General features: G+C 37.9%; 2 protein-coding genes across 4 annotated transcripts in view; one reads left to right on the top strand and one right to left on the bottom strand.

Annotated features, from left to right (window-relative positions):
• The window catches only part of IARS2 (isoleucyl-tRNA synthetase 2, mitochondrial), a 28,433-nt gene extending 23,291 nt beyond the window's left edge, over window positions 1-5,142 (top strand). The window contains exons 16-23 of the mRNA XM_065631332.1: window positions 123-225; window positions 1,306-1,431; window positions 1,832-1,963; window positions 2,640-2,746; window positions 3,603-3,748; window positions 3,913-4,103; window positions 4,495-4,639; window positions 4,771-5,142. Of these exons, the coding sequence (XP_065487404.1) occupies window positions 123-225; window positions 1,306-1,431; window positions 1,832-1,963; window positions 2,640-2,746; window positions 3,603-3,748; window positions 3,913-4,103; window positions 4,495-4,639; window positions 4,771-4,922 (1,102 nt within the window). The 3' untranslated portion in view covers window positions 4,923-5,142. The remainder of the gene's footprint in view (window positions 1-122; window positions 226-1,305; window positions 1,432-1,831; window positions 1,964-2,639; window positions 2,747-3,602; window positions 3,749-3,912; window positions 4,104-4,494; window positions 4,640-4,770) is intronic.
• A 224-nt stretch (window positions 5,143-5,366) lies between these two features.
• Window positions 5,367-22,609, bottom strand: part of RAB3GAP2 (RAB3 GTPase activating non-catalytic protein subunit 2) — a 48,878-nt gene continuing 31,635 nt past the window's right edge. For all 3 annotated transcript variants that reach the window (XM_065632335.1, XM_065632336.1, XM_065632334.1), the window contains exons 19-35: window positions 22,014-22,141; window positions 21,224-21,437; window positions 19,667-19,764; window positions 18,706-18,811; window positions 17,548-17,708; window positions 15,882-16,098; window positions 15,340-15,513; window positions 15,105-15,211; window positions 14,033-14,099; window positions 13,170-13,240; window positions 11,564-11,599; window positions 10,928-11,002; window positions 10,462-10,680; window positions 8,679-8,768; window positions 8,376-8,594; window positions 7,544-7,702; window positions 5,367-7,261 (exon numbers count right to left, since the gene is read on the bottom strand). In XM_065632335.1, the coding sequence (XP_065488407.1) occupies window positions 7,115-7,261; window positions 7,544-7,702; window positions 8,376-8,594; window positions 8,679-8,768; window positions 10,462-10,680; window positions 10,928-11,002; window positions 11,564-11,599; window positions 13,170-13,240; window positions 14,033-14,099; window positions 15,105-15,211; window positions 15,340-15,513; window positions 15,882-16,098; window positions 17,548-17,708; window positions 18,706-18,811; window positions 19,667-19,764; window positions 21,224-21,437; window positions 22,014-22,141 (2,288 nt within the window). In that variant the 3' untranslated portion in view covers window positions 5,367-7,114. The remainder of the gene's footprint in view (window positions 7,262-7,543; window positions 7,703-8,375; window positions 8,595-8,678; window positions 8,769-10,461; window positions 10,681-10,927; window positions 11,003-11,563; window positions 11,600-13,169; window positions 13,241-14,032; window positions 14,100-15,104; window positions 15,212-15,339; window positions 15,514-15,881; window positions 16,099-17,547; window positions 17,709-18,705; window positions 18,812-19,666; window positions 19,765-21,223; window positions 21,438-22,013; window positions 22,142-22,609) is intronic.

The following is a 22,609-nucleotide window of genomic DNA, read 5'->3' on the forward strand; positions in this document are numbered from 1 at the left end:
GGCTTACCAAAATAGAGGATTTCTGTATGTTCTGACTTAGGAGTATTCTTGTTAGAAATATATTCTTAACATAGATTTTTTTTTCCTGGGATTTTTTTTTCATGATTTTTTTTTTTCTTCAGGACTCTAGTAGTTCATGGATTTACCCTCGGTGAGAAAGGGGAGAAGATGTCTAAATCTATTGGCAACGTGGTTGACCCTGATGTAGTAATCAATGGAGGCGAAGTAAGTCAAGCTCTTTTGAGTTTCTTAGAATCGCTGGTTACAATTTCTCACTACCAGATTCTGCAGCTGTCTTGGAGCTGAACTCCGTAATGCTTTTCTAGACTTTGGCTACACTGCTCTTCCATTTTGCTGGAGTAAAAACCTTGAGTTGTTTTGCTTCAGCTGTAGTGCCTAAATAAAATGACAAACCATCTTTTTCTGTGCTAAGGGAAAAGAAAGTGCATTATATAGAAGGTGTAGAAGGGTTTCTTTTTACTTGAGAACCCTGTTGATAGAATGATGGGGGCAGATTAAAAAAAATATAATAATTAACCTTTGTTTTCGAATTAACTGAAATGTGCAAGCTGGGCCTGGCAGTCCAGTGGTCAGAGCGATCCGTCTGCTGCCAGCCTGGGCTGTGAATACACAGCTCTGGTAACTTGCTTCGTTCTGTGGTTGGGGGGTTGCGCTGCAGGTGATGCTCTGAATTTTTTCCCTCCCCAGTCCTGCTGTTGCTCTGTCTGAGGCTGCTAAGCAGATTTTGCAACTCTCTAGTAGAATTTGTTACATTTATACAGTCCTAAAATTATATTCAGCCCTTTGAAGGCAACCGTGAGGCTGGTGTGGCCCCCGGTGAAAATGAGTTTGACACTCCTGCTCTAGACAACAGAATCAGCCCTCACAAAGACTTGTTTATCTGATTCAATAAAACACACAAGAGTTTCTGTTCTTTCAAAAAGGACAGAAGCCACTTTCAGAGATGAAATTGAGGTGAAAAACAATCTGAAAGGGAAAAAAAATGTGTAGTTTTAGATATTAACATGATTATTTTAATGTTAAGCGTTCAAAGGATTCAAGGCTGTAAGGTGAGTTTATCTCAGCTGAGTTCTAGCACTGCCTGCACACAGGCAATTGCTGTGAGTATATATTGTAGCCCTGGCTTTACCCTCTTAGCAAGATTTACCGTTAAGCCTCCAAATCCGGTGGCTTCTGGGCACACTCACAGCTGTGGCCACAGCACTGCCAGCAGGGAACTGCGCTGCTCGCTGTGGGGCAGGACCCCCAGCAATTTCACTCGTGTGCTTTTCTGTCTCTACCCAGGACCACACCACAGATCCTCCGTACGGTGCCGACGTTCTCCGCTGGTGGGTGGCAGAATCGAATGTTTTCACCGAGGTGCTGATTGGGCCTGTTGTACTTAACGCTGCAAGAGATGACATCAACAAGGTACGAGGCAAATATTCTAATGCTCCTCATTCTAATGACAGGTCCTCTTTACATTTGCGTTTTGTTTGCCGAGTAGAATTCATTGCAAGGCTTTTCAGCTTTTAGAGTAAAGAAAGCTTTTCCAAACTCATTTAGGTAGGTACTGTTGCTCTTTACATCTGTGGATAAAATAGTATACTAAGGAAAAGACTGGGTTTTTTGCAGCATGTTTTGACAATAGCCAGTCTTTCCACTTTTCTATAGGTCCTTTTGGCATATGTTCTACTTGGTACTTTGTAATTATTCAGACAGTCACTTTGGAAAACAACCAGCGTCAGTTAATTCATTACAGAATATTATCATCTTGTGTTTCGTCTGAACTGCAGGCCATTAATGTTCAATTTGCCTGATTCGTTCCCAGCTCCGGAATACGCTACGCTTCATGCTGGGAAACGTGGCTGGCTTCAATCCAGAAACCGATTCTGTCCCTGCTTCAGAGATGTACATAGTAGATCAATACATGTTGCATTTATTGCAAGATTATGGCAGCAAGGTAAGGGTAAATTGTGTTTAGGTGAATATATGTATAATGTTTTTCATTGGTTATACCCTCTAAGGAACATTCTTTAGGTGTATGAGTAAAGAGTATGTGTCAAGTAGGCAAACGACAACCACAAAGGTTTCTTTGCAATGTGCGCTTTCTTAAGCCTATTTCAACTTTTTGAGAGGATGGCTTTGTTTTTAACATTCTTAACTTGGTTTTGACATGGACCAGTTTTTCCAACTCCCCCCCACCCAAGGCCTCAAATTAAAAGTCTTCAGAAATAGTTAGAATAGGATATAAAAACAAAACAAAAAATTCCACAAACAAAAAAACAACAAAAAAACCACAAACCCAAACCTTGTAGAGCTTTGGAAGTCTGCTGTAGCCCAAAATTTAGTCATTTCTGTCACTCCGAAGCATTCTGCTGAATGAGAAAATATGGACATAATTGCTGGGGTTGCTACTGTCCTCTCCCCTCAAATTTGAATTGAAATTATTTCTTTGTTCTCGTTGCTACCTGAATTAAGACTATTTTTTTTTATTTCCCCCCTCCAATAACCTTTTATTTAAAAGATTCTCCCAGACTTTGTTTCAGTCGTTACAGTTTGCCTAAGTTCTAGCTCATTGTCATTGTATACCATGGATGAAAATTGATACACTGTTCCTGTTTCTGCTCCCTCTCTAGGTTACAGAAGCATACAAAGAATACGATTATAGCAAAGTTGTTCGATTATTGCAAGCGTTCTGTTCCAGAAACTTATCTAACTTTTATTTCAGCATAATCAAAGACAGGTAGGTTCATTACTTCTGCCTTTAAAGGAGTAAAAAACAAGTTAATCGGTTAGAGATGGAGGTAGTAACTTCCCAGGCAAAAGCTGAGTGACTACAGCTCGCTCTCAGAATATTTCACAGTTGTGTCTCGTTCTTTAGTGCACTAAAGCACACAGGTTTAGCTGCTTTCAGCTGAGTATCTTTGTCATCACTCAGCTTCTATATTCTGTCTGCTAGGGGTACTGAATCATTTTAAAAGGTAATCAAGTGTACACATTTAAAACTAAATGGTCTTAAAGACAGATTCTTGAGTCTATTTCTGCCTAGAAGTGTGTGCATCTGGATTTGGGAAGGTAGGGGGAAGAGCTTTTAGCACTTATTGGGCAACATAATGTTTTTCACTGATCTAAGGATCAGTGACTGATCTAAGGATGTGACTGATAGCTTGGTAAATACTGACAGGGCTGTCTCACGGAGGAAGGAGGTAGGGGATTCTACTGATCTTCATTTTCCAGAATGCAAGTAAAGGGGAAAAAAAAAGAAAAAAGCCCTAATGCTCAATTGTATAGATGAACTAAAAGGAAGGGCTAAGAGAGCTGCAGGCTCAGCTCCCTGAGAACATTCTCTTCAATATGAATGCAGCAAATCAACATCCCATGTACAAAATCTCCTTTCCTATGACGAAATGTGGCTGAATATGCAAATGGTCACATAGCTGTGCCACTGAGCTTGCCTGGGAAAGGGCAATTAGGAAAAGCTTTCCTTAGAAAGACAAGCTAGGCCTGACTTCCGCCCTTTCAGTGGCAGTCTGCAAAGCACAGCTCTTGAGCAGTAGCAGTAACATGAACATACAAACACTTTCATCTCTGTCTTGCAGGCTCTATTGTGAAGAAGAAAAAGATGCCAAGCGTCGTTCATGTCAAACTGTGCTAGCACACGCTTTAGACATAGTGGTCAGATCATTTGCACCAATTCTTCCTCACTTGGCAGAGGAGGTTTTTCAGTACCTCCCTTACAAGAAAGGTAAAGCACATATAATTTCCAAGGACTTCTTCTAGTGCACTATTTAATTGCACAGTTAAAAGGAACACAAATACAGAGATACGCCATTATTTTTTACTCGTGTAATAAACACTTGACCAGAAAGACACTAAATTAGGAATTCCTTTGTTTGCTTTGCTTTCCAGACTCAGAGGGTGTGTTTCGTACTGGCTGGATTAACGCAAGCTCAGCGTGGAAGAAGCCTGGCATTGAGGAAGCCATAGAAGGAGCATGTGCAATGAGAGACTCTTTCCTTGGGTCCATCTCTGGCCAGAACGCTTTGGAATATGAAGCCGTCATTGTAATTGAGCCTGGACTTCTCTTTGAATTAATGGAGGTAAAAAAGGCAACTAAGCCAAGTGCTATCTGTGCAAAAAAATAGTAATTTCTATCAACTTTCTTCTGCTTTGTACTTTCCAGAAAATCAGAGAATCACCATCTTCTTGAGGTGTTTAAAAGATGTGTAGATGAGATTTCTTAGGGCCGTGGTTTAGTTATTAATGTTGGGTTAACGGTTGGACTCAATGATATTGAGGGTCTCTTCCAACCAAAATGATTCTATATTTAGACACACAAAGGCACTAACGTGTGTAAACAAACTTGTGTTCTCATCATGACAAGGCTCCGACAGCTACTGCGGTCACATACGCAGTGATTCTGCTTTTGCTGTAATGTTTTCTAGGAACAAAAAACAGGTTGCAAGTTTGAAAATTAACTTTCTTCCTTAGGCACTGCAGGCTGAAGAAACTTCTAGTGTTTCACAGCTGAATGAAATAATGATGGCTTCCCAGACAACCCTGCTGAGTGAGCTACCTAAAGAAACACCTGCAGATGCAAACATCACCAAAGGGACCTTTCTGATCAACTTGGAAGGTGAGAGAACTATTCCAGCCAGGCTCTGGTTCTTTTCTGCACTACCGCATACTTCGTTGTTGGCTTTGTTTGAATATCTGAGTGCGCCAACTCCACCTACGCAATCTCAGTAGTAACGCTTTCTTCAACAGGTGGTGATATCCGCGAAGAATCTTCCTATAAAGTTATAGCCCTGCCAATTGCCAAAGCAAAATGCCCTCGCTGCAGGAGATACACTTCCGATTCCTCCAGCACTCCCTGCCCGCGGTGCCTCAAAGTCATTGCAGGGAAAGGGAGCACGTGAAGAGGAAACAGCTCTGCATAAGCTGCTCCAGAATCATAAGGACAGAGGTATGCAAAAGCAGCAGCTCAACAGAAGGTTTGGGTACTGAAGCCTGTAGAACCAGATGCTTTAAGCCCCAGCCTGAGCAGAATTATCATGTATTTGGGGAGAGAAGCTTATGTATATATACCCAATTGTGTATATCACTTTTCAGCTTAATAAAAAGGGTTGTTCAAAATAACTGACTGATCTACTTATTTTTAGCAGCCTGTGTTCTTCTGAAGTTCACCTCCGTTTAATGAAACTCCACAGTAAAACAGCTATTGTTTAATTTTTATACTGTCAGCAGGTAGTTCTGCAGAGCCCCAGAGAACCAGTCCTCTCTCTCCTGGAGTGTCTACTCTTGTAGAACAGAAGAGGAAAAGGTGGTGACCACCATTCCCTAAACAGAAGGAAAAGACACAATGAAACCTCAAATTTTATTTAATCAATTTACACAAATCCACAGCAAATTAGACACAAAATAGCACTATATACAGAGTATTACTTACAATACATTACAGATTTGATTGGTGTAGTGTGTCCGCTCTGATGATACTCAGTTACAGTAAAATCCTTCACACAGCTGTACCAGGATACAGGAATGTAAATGCAACTAAGAAGTATTTTTGGTTTTCCTCAGGTTCCATAATGACCAAATCTCTGGCATACTCATTTCTGCAGAAGTTTGAAGTGCTGTCAGGCAAGGTGGTAAAGCCACCCGTACAGTCTTGCCTTCTCCCATTTTTCCCCTGCAGCTGTTTTAACCTCAGTTATGGAAGTACCTAAAACATAGATCAAGGCTGGCCACTTATTAGAATTCTTGCTATTTACTCTGTCTGATCTCCTGTCACTGCAGGAAGTCACACATTTAATATGAAAACATTTCAAGAAGCCTTCATCAGCTACATTAAAGTGCAGATGCTGAACACGTGAAGGAGACTATAGAACAAGCCACCTCTGTAACCTTTTTTTTTAGGGGGAATCTAACCCTTAGATGACAGCAGCACATACTTCAGAAAGGTAAGACCAAATTCTGTCTCCAGCCAGGCAGAATACTATGAATGTTTCTTACATATAACGCAAGAGGAGCAGGTCACAAGATGGAGATAGCAATTTCAGCTGACTTCAAGACAAAAACAGTTCACAACAATTTTTTTCTCTCCTGGCTTCCTTTAGGTAGAAAGTAAACATTACTAACTGATGAAAGATAATCATGTTTAATACCACTCCAAGAGTGAAGATACTCACTATATGAGTCCCTGTAGGTACTGTAAATAAAAGTGGGTTTTTTAAGGCTAAAGTAGTAAGTACTATAGATCATCAGTGAAGTTGGGTCACCTACTTAAGCAGTTTTTGACTACAAGTTAACATATGCAGAGATTTATAGCATACTACGTCTTCTACAGTGATAAGATGGGGGAACAACCTTACAGTAAGACACTCCTTGACCTACTTAAACTCAGCAGAGCATAATAATAAAGGACGTAAATCCAGTTTTAGCTGAAGCCCAGCAGCCTAGAGACAACACTGGGAGATCCGGACTAAAAGCTGAGTCCGTATTTGTGTCTGGAGAATTGGATTGTCCTCCCCAAGCTGTTTCTGAGTGTGGGCTGTTCTCCCTTTGCATAAGGCCCCAGCACATTTCATCCTACGTTTAGTGCAGTCGTCATTGTCACATATAATGTGGTTACAAGGCATGAGCCCAACACCAGCTCGAGCTTCTGAAAAAGCAGCATTGGCTTTACATGGTAATTTCAGAGACTGATGTTTTTCTCGGGTCTAATTCTACAGCTTGTTTTGAAAAACAAATCATACATGGAACATTGGAACTGCAGCAGTTACTGCCAGCATGAAATACAGAATTTCACAAGATGTGATTTTGTAAATGGACTAAAACTGCTGTCAAATATATATCCAATTTAGACTACCGCAAAAAGCGCTCAAGTCAGAAATAAATAACGAAGCATTTCAGATACTGACAAGTGTACTAAAAACTAAACATCTTTGTACTAGTGCAGAATTTAAAATATACTCCAATTTAAAATTACCTTCTGAGATGGGGAGCGGTGTTTTTAACAAGAGCCACACAAAAGTTTACTACTTCTGTAAGGTTCAGCCTCGTTGTGTAACATCACGCACTGTCGTGCTCCATCTACAGCAGAGCTGCGCTGTCACGATGCGATGGCTTCCACGGCCTCGATCAGGTTCAAGGCCAGGCTGTACTGCCCGTGGTTCTCCGGTAAGTGCTCGATGACCTTGGTAACCAGCTTCGCTGTCGTTGCAATTGGCACTTCGACGTTTTGAAGTTCCTGGGGATCCTATATAAAATAAAAACGGCATTAGAGTAATTTTACAGGTGATCATCTGCATATAAGCCCTTTCAAACTTGTATAAAACAGATTACCAAGGTTTATTAACTCAATTAAGCTGGTGTTTTGACCCACAAAACTGCTTTTACCGTTCATGAAAGAGCAACAGGAAAAATGAGAACTAACTCTTGTTTCCACTAATAAGAAAGGGCCATTCAGATGTAATCTCTGTCTTGGTGGACAGAAGCTTCTGAAAAATCAGCCTGTTTTCCTAAATGGAGCTTAACTTACCATAGCTTTGATCCAAGTACACAGTGTTGGAGGCAGCCTAGCGAGGACTTCCATACCCTCCTTCGTCTGCGTATGAAGTAAAGCAAAGGCCAGTCTCTGCCCAGCCAGCACAAGCAGCTGCGATGCCAGCACTTCTTTGTCAGTCACCTGAAGAAACGCCTGAAAACAGAAAAACAGAAGGAACTAGAAACCAGTTGAGCAAGACACAACTCATCTGGGGGCTTGAGAAGCTGTATCAAAAAAAGCTTCTCGATACTGAAAGGACAAATAGTTTCGAAACTGTTTCTTGTGTTACCTGATACTGTAATAAAACACGTTATTAAATGCCTCAAAACAGCAGAAAAGAGAACAAAGGCAGAGAATTACTCTGTACTTTACACAGTGATTAGCAGGAGATCTGCTTTACAATGCAGCAACATATTCCTCACTTCCATATAATCTCTGGTTTGCTTTTCCTCTCACGGAAGGGATTTTTCTTGTCCAAGGGCTAGTAAACTTTTAGGAAAACAAGATATTACAAGCAAAAAACCCAGATTCCTGAAACTACCAAATATAGTACCATAAAAAAGGCTGTACTGGTTCAGACTAGTAGTGTAACTCCCTCTCGTGTTTCCACTAGTTGCTATACACAGATTCCTGTTGGAAAGAAGTAAATCATCTGTCTTGAAAAAGTACTTTTCCGGCCTCTGACTTTTTCAGCCCGGGGATTTTCTTTGAGCCTGCTAATACTTGTCTAACCCTTCCAGGCACCTTAAGTAAGTGAGAAAGTAATTTTAGCAGAATCTCTGACATAACGCTGTATTGATTTATAATCGCTAAAAGCTTTTATTACCTCTTCACCAAGATGATCCATCCCGTAACTATACAGCTCACAGACATAATGCCTTCTGACCACATCCTCAGAAACTTGAAGATACTGAGCCAGGTCCACAGCCAAAGTTGGCCAATTCTTCCCCTTTTCAAAAGGAAACAATTCCTCTTCTGAGACATCTTTGGCCTTTTGTGATGAACATAGTGTTTGAACCGCTGCACTCACAACTTTGACCAAGAACTTGGAAGCAGAAATTTCAAGTTACTTCAGTATTATTTGAAATTTTAGCAGTTTAAGAACTTCGAGTACAAAAATGATACCTACCTGTTGTCGTATGGATAACACATTTGGATCCATATCCCCACTAGGTAGCAGCTGAATTGAAGTAAGGTCTTTGAAAAATGCATTTTTGCCCTAAAATTGAGAACCAAAGTCAGGCCCTCAGAAATACAGGGGAATAAAAGTAATCCATTTTGATCCAATACTAAGAAGCCCACTTATTTTTTACATTTCATTTGTATGGTATCTTGTCTTTGGGGACAAAAATTAATATTGCAAGTTAAAGGAACAGAAAACAAACTTTTGTTCACGTAATCATAACATGTCGAGGATTTGCTTTCAAACTTAAAACTACCTGCCTGCTAAATTAAGTATCTGATATTCTACCAGCTGGAGCTGAGATTTGGGATGCATTTCGTGGTCCCAGGCTCTAGACCAACATGCCAAGCATAATATGTAGGAAGAAATGCAAAGCAGCTGATAGAAAAATACATCTTCTTTACTACTTAATGATATAGTTGACGCCCCTTAAATTTAAGGTCTTTCGTACAGATTAATCAAATTTTAGGTAAACCGCTGAATGATGGCATGTGATAGCCCTTGTTTGAGCCCACCATGTTCCAGCAGTGACACACTCGATGTCAAGCAGGGAGTGGGGAAACCGGTACCAAAAAATGCTGATGTTAAACAACAGCCATGAACGTGTACATCTAGATAGTGACTTGCCATGTTAGAAATAAAGTAAGAAATGGTCTTTGAAACCTTTAATCACTTTTGCAGTCACCAGCCAGGAGTCTCTAAAGGCCTGTTAGAAATTCTCACATAAAGCTCACAGAACAAATGGGAATCTTGCATGAGTGATGGCAAAAAGGCAGCAGCTGAGAATAAGAGTTGTAGGTGAAAGAAAGGAGGCATAGGAACACAATTTAATTTTACTCGAGATGTAATGTGCATTCTTAAGTGACAAAAGGTAGTATAGTATAATGCTTTTTGTTAACAAGTAAGCCAAAAAAAAAGGCGTAAGAATGATGGAATTTGATCTATGGTAAAATGCTAAAACAGGATCCAACTGCTTCATCAGAGCTGGCACACAGACAAGAACTTATGGCAAAAGGAGAGTAACATTCTGCATTTATAAAATTCTAGTAAATCATTAAGAAATCTTCAGCACAGTATTACAGAACTAAATCATTTTCTCCCCAGAAGGAATTAAATGACAGTCCACACCAGTACTTCAATTTTTTTTTAGAATTGTGGTGTAGTAGAGTTAGGAAGAGGAAAGCTCAGTGTGTGGTATCTGCTTTGTATCAGGGTCACACTCCAATTAGAGATATACTGCATTTTAAATGCAGTGACTTTTTCTGTTTGTTTGTTTATATGCATTAAATGTCAATCTCTTTATTCTCTTCAAGATGCTCAGAATTCTGGAATAATCATCAGCAATAATGGGTACAACAGTGACAAGAACATAACATTTCCGACCTTAAATATTTATGTTTTCTTTAATCTGGCACTTCTCAAAGCAACTAGAAGACTCTGTTTTTCAGTGTTCTTACCATGCAGTATTTTCAGGCCAGCTCATCATTAAGGAGCTGATTTTCATGCATCTGAGGTCACTATGAATCTTTTATTCATCAGAACAAGCGCAAAGTTTGGGTTTCAGCCTGAATTCTGGTGACAACTTCATTAATGCACCACAGTGGAGTAAATGTCTTTCATAAAATTATGCATGGATTGTTTAAAGAGTGAAAGCTAGCGTGCATTACAAATACCAAGAGGAAGGACAGCAATATTAAGATGTATGCACACAAGCTTTCAGAAGACATACCTTGCTATCAAACAGCGAAAGAGGCTTGACGCTCTTCAGAGAAAACCTCATGATGGCGTACAAGATCATAGATAACACAAACTGGTGCTCGACCAGGGGGTAGTGAATGCGTTTCTGCTCAAGAGCGAGTTCCACTATCGATACTGGTCCTTCCACCGACATCCAAGCATCTTCGGTGTCTAAGACAGGGGCCTGCATTTCATCACTGCTAACGTCAGCCTGCCAGGGCAACACAAAGAAGCAATCACGCACAAAATGTCATCGATATTGGCCTTTTCTGTGCAAGAGACACGGCTTTAATCACAACTTATCTGCAATAAAATTAAAAAAGAAAATGTCATGTTTTCTAAAAGTTCATGAACATTTGTCTGAACTGAATGGTACAGAAATTAGTATAACCATATTATTTAAAATTAAATTGGAATCAAGTAGTTCCTTACTTTCTACGAGAAAAATAAAAATTTACCTCTAGCAACGTTTGCAGAAGATCTGAACAGCAGCCAAGAAAAGCTGTCATTGCTGTGTCACCCATACCTACGTCCTGTTAACAGTACGATTTAAAGCGTTTCAGTTGGAATTGAAACAGGCTTTTATTAGCTCTGTATATTTGAGAAGACAGTTGTTGACATAACACATTGTTAAGCTCAGTTTATTAACCTATTATATTTAAAGGTAAACGGATATTCACTTAAGTACAACAAAGAATTAGAAATAACAGGGAAAAAATAAGAATTAAGTTAAATGTAGCCATTTACAATATTGTATCTCTAAAGAAGACTGAATTCCTCAAGTAATCATGTTTAGTAAATTTTATTTTCTGAGCATATCAGATGTCTTCCAAAAAATTTTAACTAATGAAATTACACATGAAAAAGAGTAGTAATTAGTCATAGTCTCAAGTCTACCTTCTATAATATTTGAAGTTATCCTACAGTTCGAATTTGCTCTGTCAGAAAAAGATTCATTTATATTTCTTAAAATTAATAACATTTTCTCTAGGGGCGTATTTTGAATTTTTCTGAAATTCAAATCACAAACTGGTATTAAAATTAAGGCATCTTTCTTTCTTTCTTTCCATTTAGATAGAAGTAGTATTACTTGCCCTTCTGCATAATCTGTCCTTTGGAGCTTTTCCAACCTGTTTAAAAAAAAAAAAAAATCAGCATAATTAAATAGTTTTCATCATAAGGTATCTGTTATCCAGCATTTAAAATTGTTATTTAGTATTTTCCTACTATAAAACGAGAAAATAGTTAGTTCATTACGGCTACAGAATGCAACACATTGCATAGCTCGCTTTCAACAGAAGATTTGATACAGATCACACAACTCTGAAATGAACATCACTGATGCCAATATTTGGTTCATCCTCCTAAAAGTCTAGGATTGGAAATAAGGCCCCCCCAAAGTCCTCATTCAAGTCTCAAAAGGCCACTAAAAATTGCCCAGTGAATTCTATAATCCAGGACTAGAGCTATAATACTAAGTGTGACATTAGAAAGAAACACTAGGGCATAAGGACACAGGAAGAGTGATGGCTCCAGTGTGTTCATTGCAGTGGAGAAGGTCTAATAAGAAAGTTATGACACAGTTTTCATGCTTTGCCCATCTGAATTCTTCAGAAGAGACACCTAAATCACAACCTGTTTAGGAATATTACTATGAGGTCGAGTTTCTACAGGTTGAATCACATGCTGCACGTGATGAAGCACACGCTCATCAGTGGAAGCTCTCCCGTAGAACAAAAAAAAATGAAAGTCATGATTACAACACCACAGCAGAGCCTACACAACAGCTGAAGTGAGATGCCAGAGTCCTGGATTAAGGGATTATTTAAACTGGAATTCAAGTGACCTATCATACTGTTTCGAAGTCTGAATTCAAGACAACTTTCAGCTGTCACTTTTGGGACTGATTAAGTGCCAATAGATTTAGAAATCATATTTTTCTGGAAGTTGGTGAGAGATCAGTTGTGCTGCTGCTTCTATAACACAAACCCTGAGGCCTAATTCCCAGCCTTCAAACATACCTAAAAGAACTATTAAAAGTGAGTAACATTTGTCATTACATGATATTTACTTGAGGTAATAATATGTGCAAAAAACAGATAGTGAACAAGATGCACACTAGTACAGAAGCTGATTTACAATGCTGGCGATAGTTAAGAATGCTCAACAACATCCACAAAATGTTCTGTATTTTGCAGAATAAGAGCTCACACATGCAGAACTTGGATCACAACACTGGGTAAAGCTGCTGCTTGTGGGAACCGGAAAGTTTCATGGCAATAACTTACTAGGAAACAGGCACAGGGAAAACACTTTATTTGTTGTTTTCTAACTTAAAATTTTATAGACACACACATATATAGTTTCAAACTGCTTCACAATACTTTTTATTTAAAAATTACAAGCTAACACTGCATATAAACCCTCAGTACACATCAGCCAGTCCTGATCAGCTATTACTTAAAGCTGCCTATTGTTGATCATTCCACAGATTTCATCTTTTAAAAAATGCATTCCTTCATCAATTCCAAAAGTGAGCTACATAATAAACAAGCAGAGGGATTTCAATGCTTGAATCAAAGATATTCCAAAACTTTTTAAAAAAAACCCACAAACACAATGGTTTAAAAATACTAGTTTCACTTTTCAGTTAATGATAAAAATTCAGCCTCAAAAATACTGTCACAATACTGCACTCACCTTGTCCATTAGATAGGTAGCAGAAGAAAGCCTTTTCACTATGAATGTATTCCACATCATCAGAGCAATACCTGGAACAATTACAAACTTGTAAACTTCACGTGAATCAAAAGGAGATCTAAAAAGTATGGAGTGAAAAGCAATAGACTAAAGGTCTGTTAATGGGGGGTAAGAGGAATTAAAAATAAGATGGTGAATGGAACGCGAAGGAATTTTGAGTCATCCTCCTTGCTTTAGACTTGGACTTTAGATTTCAGATTTCTCAGGAGGAGACCACCTTGGTGATCAAATACAGTCAGAAGTGCAATTAATCATTCATTAAAATTATTATATTATGCAGACTGGGTTAAACATTGTAGGTACACAGAAACTTCGGCAGTAAGCATGAGGGTTTAAGACTGGTGCTGTAGGTACAGAGTGCACCTTATTTGTGTACACAGGCTACAAAAAAGACAATCGTCATCACATTCTCTGAAACAGATTTATCAAGAAATGCACAAAATGTATGAAAAGTGTCAAGAAGCATGTGCCACTATTTCAATACAAATAATAAGATACTTTCAGAGCAATTTTATTTTAAAGTGTTTTTAGTTAAACACATTAACTTTATCTAACCAACTTATTTTCACGCTTCTGATGGAAACTCAGTTTTAACATGAAGAACAGAAGCTTGAATGTCAGCAGAAAGTGTTGGGGCTTTGTTTTTGGGTTTGGTTGGTTTGGGGGTTTGTTTGATTTTTTTATTGTTTCAGTTTTTTTAGACAAAATGTTCATCACTACTACAAACCGCATACATTCACACTAGTTGAGAGTCATTTATTCTATTTCACAATTTCAATGATTAATAATAGCTTCATACTTACCATGCTGAACATGAGCATTAATGATGGATCTTAGATGATCTATAGACCTAATGAGAAAACATGCTTCCTTATGTAAAACAAAAAAGTAAAAGAACAAGTTATTATGTTATCCAAAACTTGTTTTAAATGTAAACTATTGATTCTTAAAGGACCCGGGCAGATTATTTTAAAGCTTATATTTTGACAGTTATAAAACTTGGAAGTTATTGCAGTCATCTCTGACAAACATACATGCACGTGATGAAGTATGTTTCAGTAGTCATGAAACACATTGTGATTTCAGCACTATTTTCAGGGCTTTGTTTTAGTGTGTGTGCTGCTAACATACTCTTTGCTGAAAGGTACCACCACTGACTACAGTCATTTTTCAAATACAAAATCCACTTGTGCTAGAAAGATTAATCTCTACTCCATTTCATTATGATGGAGTAAGCTTTTAACAATCTCAAAGGAATCTTCCATTCTATAGCAAGGTGTTATGTTGCACAGATCTAAGGTGTGTTAATCTCAATTTTAATATCAACAGAACTTAAGACAACATTTTCCAATCTTAGAGAAGTTATAGAAGAGCAGTGGAAAAAAAGAAATTTTTTTTTTTTCTTTTCTCCTATGACAATTCCCAGCAGTGGCGATGGAATCCAAGAATATTCAAGAAAACTCTCTTTCCTCTTTAAATGGAATCGATTCTAGTCTACCAGATTTAGCATTCTGTGGTCTGTTTTAGCATATCGAGAAAAGGTGCATCACTATTTTGCAGTACTTAAACTGTTTTGTACTTGCACAAAAGAGAGTCAAAATCCTTCTCCACGCTGCTTATTTGAAACCAGTTTCCACACTTCCAGTTCTGAGAATCTGATAGCTTAGAAACAAACTGTTCTGTCTTGGTGAGGTGCCACTCAGCCTCAGGACCTCAATTCAGTTTGTTCTTGCCACTTATCACAGAAAAATTGTAACAAGTGCACTTTCGAAGCACACTTCTTCATGAAAGTTTTTATGAACTATTACAAACTTGTGAAACTGCTTCTATTGAGTTGGTCTTAACCATTACTCCCCACAAAGGAAATTCTTTTACCTCTGGATCCTTATTCCACTGCACGACATATTCCCAACAGCAATGGGCATGGAGCACATCCACTTTGAGACTACATGGAAATTGCTGATAAGCCAGTTGCAGCAGCTCTAGAAAACGAAAATCTGAAGTTACAAGACAGAACTCTTCCCACTATAATTTCTGCTACTTCACAACAGTAGCAACTAGAACTTCTCCGCAGACATTTACAATTCAAAAAATCATGTTATTTTCTTACCTAGGATTGTTTCCAAGCCTGCATCTGCTTCTGGCTCCTCAAGAGAGATATTAGTATGTGTTTCCATAGATTCTTTAGTACTATCTGCATTGTTCTTGTGTTGGGCCAAATTCAGTACAAGAGGACTGAAGCCTTGCTTAAAAACCCACTTTGCTACAGTGTCAGCAATACCTCCTAGGACATTAAAAAAAAAAAAATTATGAGGTATAGCCCAACCCAGAAGCTTTATTGTTCAGAATCAAAGGGCAAGAGAAAGGAGTTTTAACTTGCACCGTTAATCACATAAGGATAACTTCGCCAATTAGAAAACTTCCTAATAAACTTAGAGGTTTTCAATGCAGTCTTTACAATAATACTCGTTAACAATTTTAAAACGTTATGCTGTGTGGTTTGCTTTGATTTTTAATTAAGAAAAGTAACCAGCAGAACAATTTCCAGTGCAGTTTATATCATAAATTAAGGTAAGGATGGCTCAGAAGGCTATTAGAAAGACACTCAACCATCTTTCCAAGAGGGGGAAAAAAAAAAAAAAAAAAATCTACCTTTTCCAGCTTCAAGCAATTTCTTTACAGAAAGCCTGCCCAAAGGCTCAGTCTGGAGTGAAGAAACTCTTTTTGTCCTGTTGCTCACTTTGCTATGCAGCAGTGTTTGAAGTATCAGACAATCCTCTAACTGTTTCAGCAAAAGCTTCCAATATTCGCTATCAAGGGAAAGTGCTTCCCAGGATTCCGTGTCTGAACCTACAGTTATTTGGGAAAACTAGCAGAACACGTGAACTGGTTTAGATCTGTTCACTTCAAGTAGCAAAGTTTCATTTAAAAAAAATGCATAGTATTAAAATGGAAAGCTATATCCTAAGAGCTACTCCATTTTAAAGAATAATTTAGTTCAAGATATGTAAATTTAACTATCATGCAACCATCAATTAATATCCCACACTGCTCACAAGATGCACAGATTCTTAAACAAAAGCATAAGGAAATAAAAGGACCTGAAAGATCATCTTATAGTTCCATTTCAGAGTTCATATTTAGTTGAAGTCTTTAAAATCCCTTTAAAAATATTTTAATTCTAAATCCTCTACTATATACACGTTTCCTACATATACGATTAATCCACCTATATTTCAATTTCCTACCATATTAAAAAGTATATAACACGCACCCAGAAATACCGGATTATACCACATCACACTTCTGTGCATTATTTCGATAATTTTCATTTTTATCAGCAAATGCTCTACTAAGAACCCCAAGAACCTTCCCAGTAGGGTGCAGATCTGATTTTTAGCTTTGTGCACCAAGACAGCAAACTCCAGAGTTCTCAGAAGCCTGGCCATTATCACTTCTGGGCTTCAAGCCAAAGAATGGTAGGAAAATAAAGAGTAAAAGATAAATAGCTTTATGGAAGGTATATTTTGAGGGAAATAAAGCTGTTCTTTATTCTTTTTAAGAGCTTAAGAGAAAAAAATGTGACAAAGGAGAGAGCAAATGGGTAACGTATAATATGTTGCAACATACCAATATTCCTATTTGGGCAGTGCTGACAATTCTAATATACAGAATTGCAATAGTTAAGATGAATGTGCAAAAATACTAGTTATAAATAAGGAGTCTATTTACTAAACTGAACATCACCTAAACCCCAACTAATCTGTTAAGACAAGCAGTAGAACACACATATGCCTAGTGCTATTTAGGAATGAAGTAACTTTTTCCATTTTGAATTGCAACGCTGTGTGCGGTTTGGCATTCTTAATCCCAACTTTGCGAAAAGATACTTATTGCCAAGAAAACCAAACACCCATCACCTTAAGGCATAGTTACAGAAGTGTTTAAGAAAATCCACCAGGATATTTAAAAAAATAATAATAATTTTAAAAATCACAACTATGTTAAAACAGGTTTACCATTCAAAGTTCAGTGAACTTCTCAAACTTATGTGGAAACAGTATAGGCTTTAAGTTTGTCAACATCACTATCAAGATAAAATCTCACTGTACAGTTCCCATCATATATTTGAATACAATTGGTAACCAATTCCGATACATCACTCATTCACCTCAGCATAATATTATTCAAATACAAATTTTCAGGCTTGCAGGATGGCATGCTTGTGCTCATGTTACAACATTGACAAATGAAACTGAGGATGTTATTCCACCACAAAGACAGCCGTTTGCAGAAGAGGGAGGTCAAGATGACTTACCCTTTTCTCTGTCACACTGTCAATTATCTGCGCAGTTACAGAATGTCCAATGTGAGCAGACAACAAGGCAGCAGCATTATTTTCAGATTGAACACAAGCTGAACGCATTTGCTGCCACCAGGGGGAAACCGACTGCGTGTCCCACGTCTCATCTATAGCAACTGGAGAGCAAGGGGGAGAAGGGAACTCAATTTGGGTCACAGGGTGTTAACAATAGTAAAGCGGCAGCCAACCCTGAAAGCAGCACTTACTAATACAGCTTGTATCAGGAGCAATCTCCAATTACTCTACATCATCTCTTCCTAAATATGCAGCACACAATTTCTAGATTATAACTCAAATTTAAAATAAAGAGCAGAATGTGAACTATTCATTCTCCAAGTTCCACTTGTGGGCAGCAGGCAATAGATCAAAATCACAAGGTAGTAAAACCTGCTGCATGCTTACTAGATCTAAGGAATACTACAAAATGACACTTCATAATGCAGACAGCTTCTTTTGCGATTTCAAGATGCCACACATTTTCAATGTACTCAAGCTATCTCTCTTCAGGCTACCGCGTGTTCATCACAAACGAACAGGAGCTTATTCACGCTTCCAGTTTCAAGCTGATAATGGTGCCCAATGGTGAACCAGACATAAGGGAACTTGGCACAGACGCATCCATAGCAGCTCTGCATGAGGATCAGTGTTTATTGATTACACAACTTATCCCAAATAATGGCAAGGTGACTTCATAGAGTAACCCTCGAGTTACAGAGATGTTCAATATACAAATGTTGCCAGAATAATGGCATCTAAACGAGTTAAAGCAGCTCATAGGAGAGCCAGTCAGCACAAGGGAGAGAGACAGGACTATACACCCAAAAAAGTGAGGAAGACAAGCTGGAGAGCCACCTTCTGGTGCCAAACAGGAGGAGTTGTGTCAATTTAGCAGAGAGTAGAAACTACCAGGCATGAAGCAGGCCTTTAACTGTGACACTCCTCAAATTTTGATTGTATTTTTAGTTTGTACATTAACACGCATCATATAGTTCTGTGACATAATTTGTGAGGAGGGAAAAAAACAGAAGTGATAATACAGGCTAGTCAGAGTAGCAAATTTCTAATAATAATTAATATCAGTTGTGTTTAAAGTGTTCCAAATGCACATTTCACCTTTCATTTTGCTGAGAATTGACAGCATAGTGTGAAGGCAACTGACAGAATCTGGTTTGTCTAGAATATCTTTTTCCTTGGAAAGCCATAAATTGAGAAGGAGTGACTGTGGAAAAAAAAGATTAATATGGAATTAAAGCAATAGAATGAAACTCTATACTGCAATATACCTAATGCAAATGCTTCTCAAACAAATTTTATGTCATGTAGCAGAAATGTTATATCCATGAAGCCTTAATATATGAACACAGCAAGTCAAAAATATATTGCATAAGGCACCCTATGACAGACTTTGAAATGAAACAAAACAACCTGTTATCTTTCATTTAGAAAGGTATCTTAGGAAATCCTCTCTTTTGAAGGTACAAACAGCTAACACCAGTATGTTAGCAATCTCAACTTTGTAAACATTAGTAGTTATTAATGTTACAGCTGAAAATCTTAGCACAGGCAAGTTATACTGAAATAGGTTTTCCACCATTATGCAGTGGATGGAAGAAAAGTAGCAAAAGACTAAAATTACATGCAGATGAAAGGTAAAGATGATTCTCTGAAAACTACTAGTGATTCCAAAAAAATTACTTTAATTCTTTTTAAACTTCCTTGCTTGCAAAAGGAATTACGACAAATGTATAAGTACTTGAAATTAACTACTCTCGTAATTTTTGCTTCTTTGTAGAAGAAATGTTCCGCAAAATTTTATAACATTTGTAGTCCTAAGTCCATACTCCAGATGTTCCTAACAGAATACCCACATTTTCTACTAGAAGATTTTCTTCTTTTTTTGTGACCTGTCTTAAGTGGGAAATAAAAGCACCTAAAGAACTGAATGTGGGCGTATTTGAACATAGCCTGAATACAGCATTAATCCAAAAGGTCAATATATTCAGAATTTTTCCTTTCAATGTTTTGTTTTCCAAACACTAAATCAAAGTTTTAAAGTATATTATAAATATCTTACCAACAAGCTCTGAGGTCTAAAACCTGCTGATTCCAACACACGACACATTTCTTCTGTGGAACTCTCCCCGCACAAACACTTCCAAAAGAAAAAGCTGCCTGAAGGAAAAATTAGTTGACATTATATATGACACCTGAAGCCACAGCCTCTCCCCTTACACTTATACGAAAGACCATCTGCTGATCAGGTTCCACTGAGCACAATACGAAGGACCAAGTTACACTCAGGATACCCTGATGGTTTAACCTTACAGGTATAAAGGATGTGTGTTCCTACCGCTACAGGAATCATATGGAAACTGGATTTATAACAAAATAGAGGTTTTGTACTGCTTGGATTACACGTTTTGTTCTGTTCAAAGAATGGCTTGAAGTGTTGGACAAGTTTATCCATGGAGTAACCCGTAACTGTGTGGCCGAGCATTGTATCTTATAAGCAAACTAGTGGTACTACAACCAATTTAAAAACCCAAATAACTACATAATTCATACCTTAGCAGCACCACAAAAAGTGTGAGTATCCCTTTAAGGCAGAGAAAAATTGGAAAAAAAAAATCTTCAAGAAATCATCTGAACTGCTTTGCATGACATTCATGTTTCAATTATATTTGTTTACAGCTGAACACTCTAACAAGTCACTGGTGAGCACTGTCCAAGGGCATGGGGAGAAGAGCATTTCTACGCCAGTTTTTAAAACCAAGTACGGTGTTATAGCAGAGAAATGCAAATTCTAAGATTACTTAGAAATAGCTTTTGACCTTCATACAGATGAAAGCCAAGCTCTTCTGCTTGACTTTTCAATCCCAATTCCTCTCAAAAGTCTGACAATTAAAGCCAAAAAAAAGCAAGAGGCTACAAAGCAAACACCACACACCACCTCTGCACAGAAATCTGGTTTTGCACCAAAATTTCCACAGAAAATAAATCACCTGGAAAGACAGTGCCTTTGAGACAGATTTAACCAAAGCTGCTTCCATTAGTTATTTCCAAGAGCCCCTCAAGGACAGTCTAGAACAGACTTGCAAACTAAAGCAGACTACAGAAAGTAACCCCATCCCACACCCCAAACACTCTCCCCATCCCTAATATTTCAGATTAATGTTGTCCAAAATCTCAACTCCACAAATGAGGGGTCCTTATTCCCTCACCTCATGGTCTTGTGCTGCCTCTGGTCAGCCCCCTCCACTCTCAGGGGAGATGTCCTGTCATTAAGTGAACCCCTCAGGTGCTGTCACCTTGAAAGAACCGCAGCATCCAGCTGCTCTGTGAAGAACCTAATTACCACTATCCAACTTAGTGGCATTAATAAATGAACGAACAGTAATGACACGGCTTTAGGATAATTATATCCACAGATGCAGTTAGCCTGTATCAATATCCATCTAGGTAGAAAGACTTGTTCTATGGCTAAAGGTAAGAATGATGCACTAGCACTGTCACACGCTACCTCAAGGCAAAGCCAGCTTGTTAAAGCCCCAAATTAAGGATAAAATGTTTATACCATCTTAGATTATAATCAGTCTTTAAATCATTTGGCAAACAGTTCAGTATCTCTTACCTAAAGCCACATATTCTCCGTCTTCCATATTTTTCACATTAATCACATCCTTTTCATATTCCAAATATTCCAAGAACATTTTCACAGACAATACGTCATCCTTCTCATCAGCAAACTGAACAGTAGTTTGGGTGTTTTCTTTCTTGTAATTCTCCAGTAAAGTCTGGAGCCTAAGGAAATCTTTTTCTTCCAGCCGAAGCAGTTTAGCCAAGTCCTTAAAAGCAAAAGCCCCAAAAAATCCCACATCGCAAGACTGATGCAAAGACATGTTTATCAAAACACAGTAAAAAGTAAAACGAAAGTCAGAAGAGTCAAAATATTTCATTTTGAACACTAAAATTTTATTTTTAAAGGGCCAAAATTATGGAATAATCTCAAAATCAGTTATTCATATAGCTCAAATGAAGACCTTGTCTAGCTTCATTTTTAAGGACTTCGACACATACATTTCACATATTTAGATCCTGGTTATAGTATAACAATCACCCAATCAAGCCCATATAATACCACTCTATATTGCTTTTATAAAGGACTTAAATCAGGAGATCCTGGTTCTATTTGCACTTCTATTTCAATGTCATGTGACTGCTAAAGAATACTAGGTAGATGAATTACTAGGCATTTGAATAGGAGAAAAAAGGCATTATGAAATAATTACTTCATTAAAAGTCCCAGGCCACAAAAACAGGTAACTTGTTTACCTATTTATTTTATCTGAGGCCTTGAAAAACCTGTTTTTATGCTTAAATCACACAGTTCTAAAAGACAATTGAATTTTGAATTTACTCACATTGTCTGAGGGTGGAGTGTCTTTCCATATGCTTTGGGAATTTAGTTCGTTAACTAGTTCATAAAGATGTAACAGCTTTAACTTGTTTGCGCAGAACTGCAGTAGTCCTTCATCCACACACTCAAGCTCTGAGGAGACATAAAACTACATTTGAACTTGAATATATAGCCCGGAATAACGAAACATACCTTGCAGCTGCATTAAACTCCTCCTTTACCAGAACCAGAGGACTTATGTCTCTCAGTGTAATTTTTTGAGGTGCTGCTGTTGCAATGATAATATTTAATTCACAGCAGTATTAAAAAAAAAAAAATTTACGAGAAGTATTAGAGAAAGACATCAGGCTCATTTTTAAACTGAAAGAGGTTGACGATGTGGAACTGAACAAAGACAAATTTACTGCGTTTTACTGGTTTAAGGCCAAACCAGAGATTGCCAAAAATTGAAATATACCAAGTCTCAAACATGTTTTCATTTATCAAAAACACCAAACAATAATATTTTACTCTTTTTGCCAATATTTTAAGCACATTCGTTGCATGAGAGCTTGATATCTACTGATACAAATTCAATTTCATCTCTGCAAGACACTGCCT

Source organism: Caloenas nicobarica, chromosome 3 (assembly GCF_036013445.1).
Source record: "Caloenas nicobarica isolate bCalNic1 chromosome 3, bCalNic1.hap1, whole genome shotgun sequence".
NCBI lineage: Eukaryota > Metazoa > Chordata > Aves > Columbiformes > Columbidae > Caloenas > Caloenas nicobarica.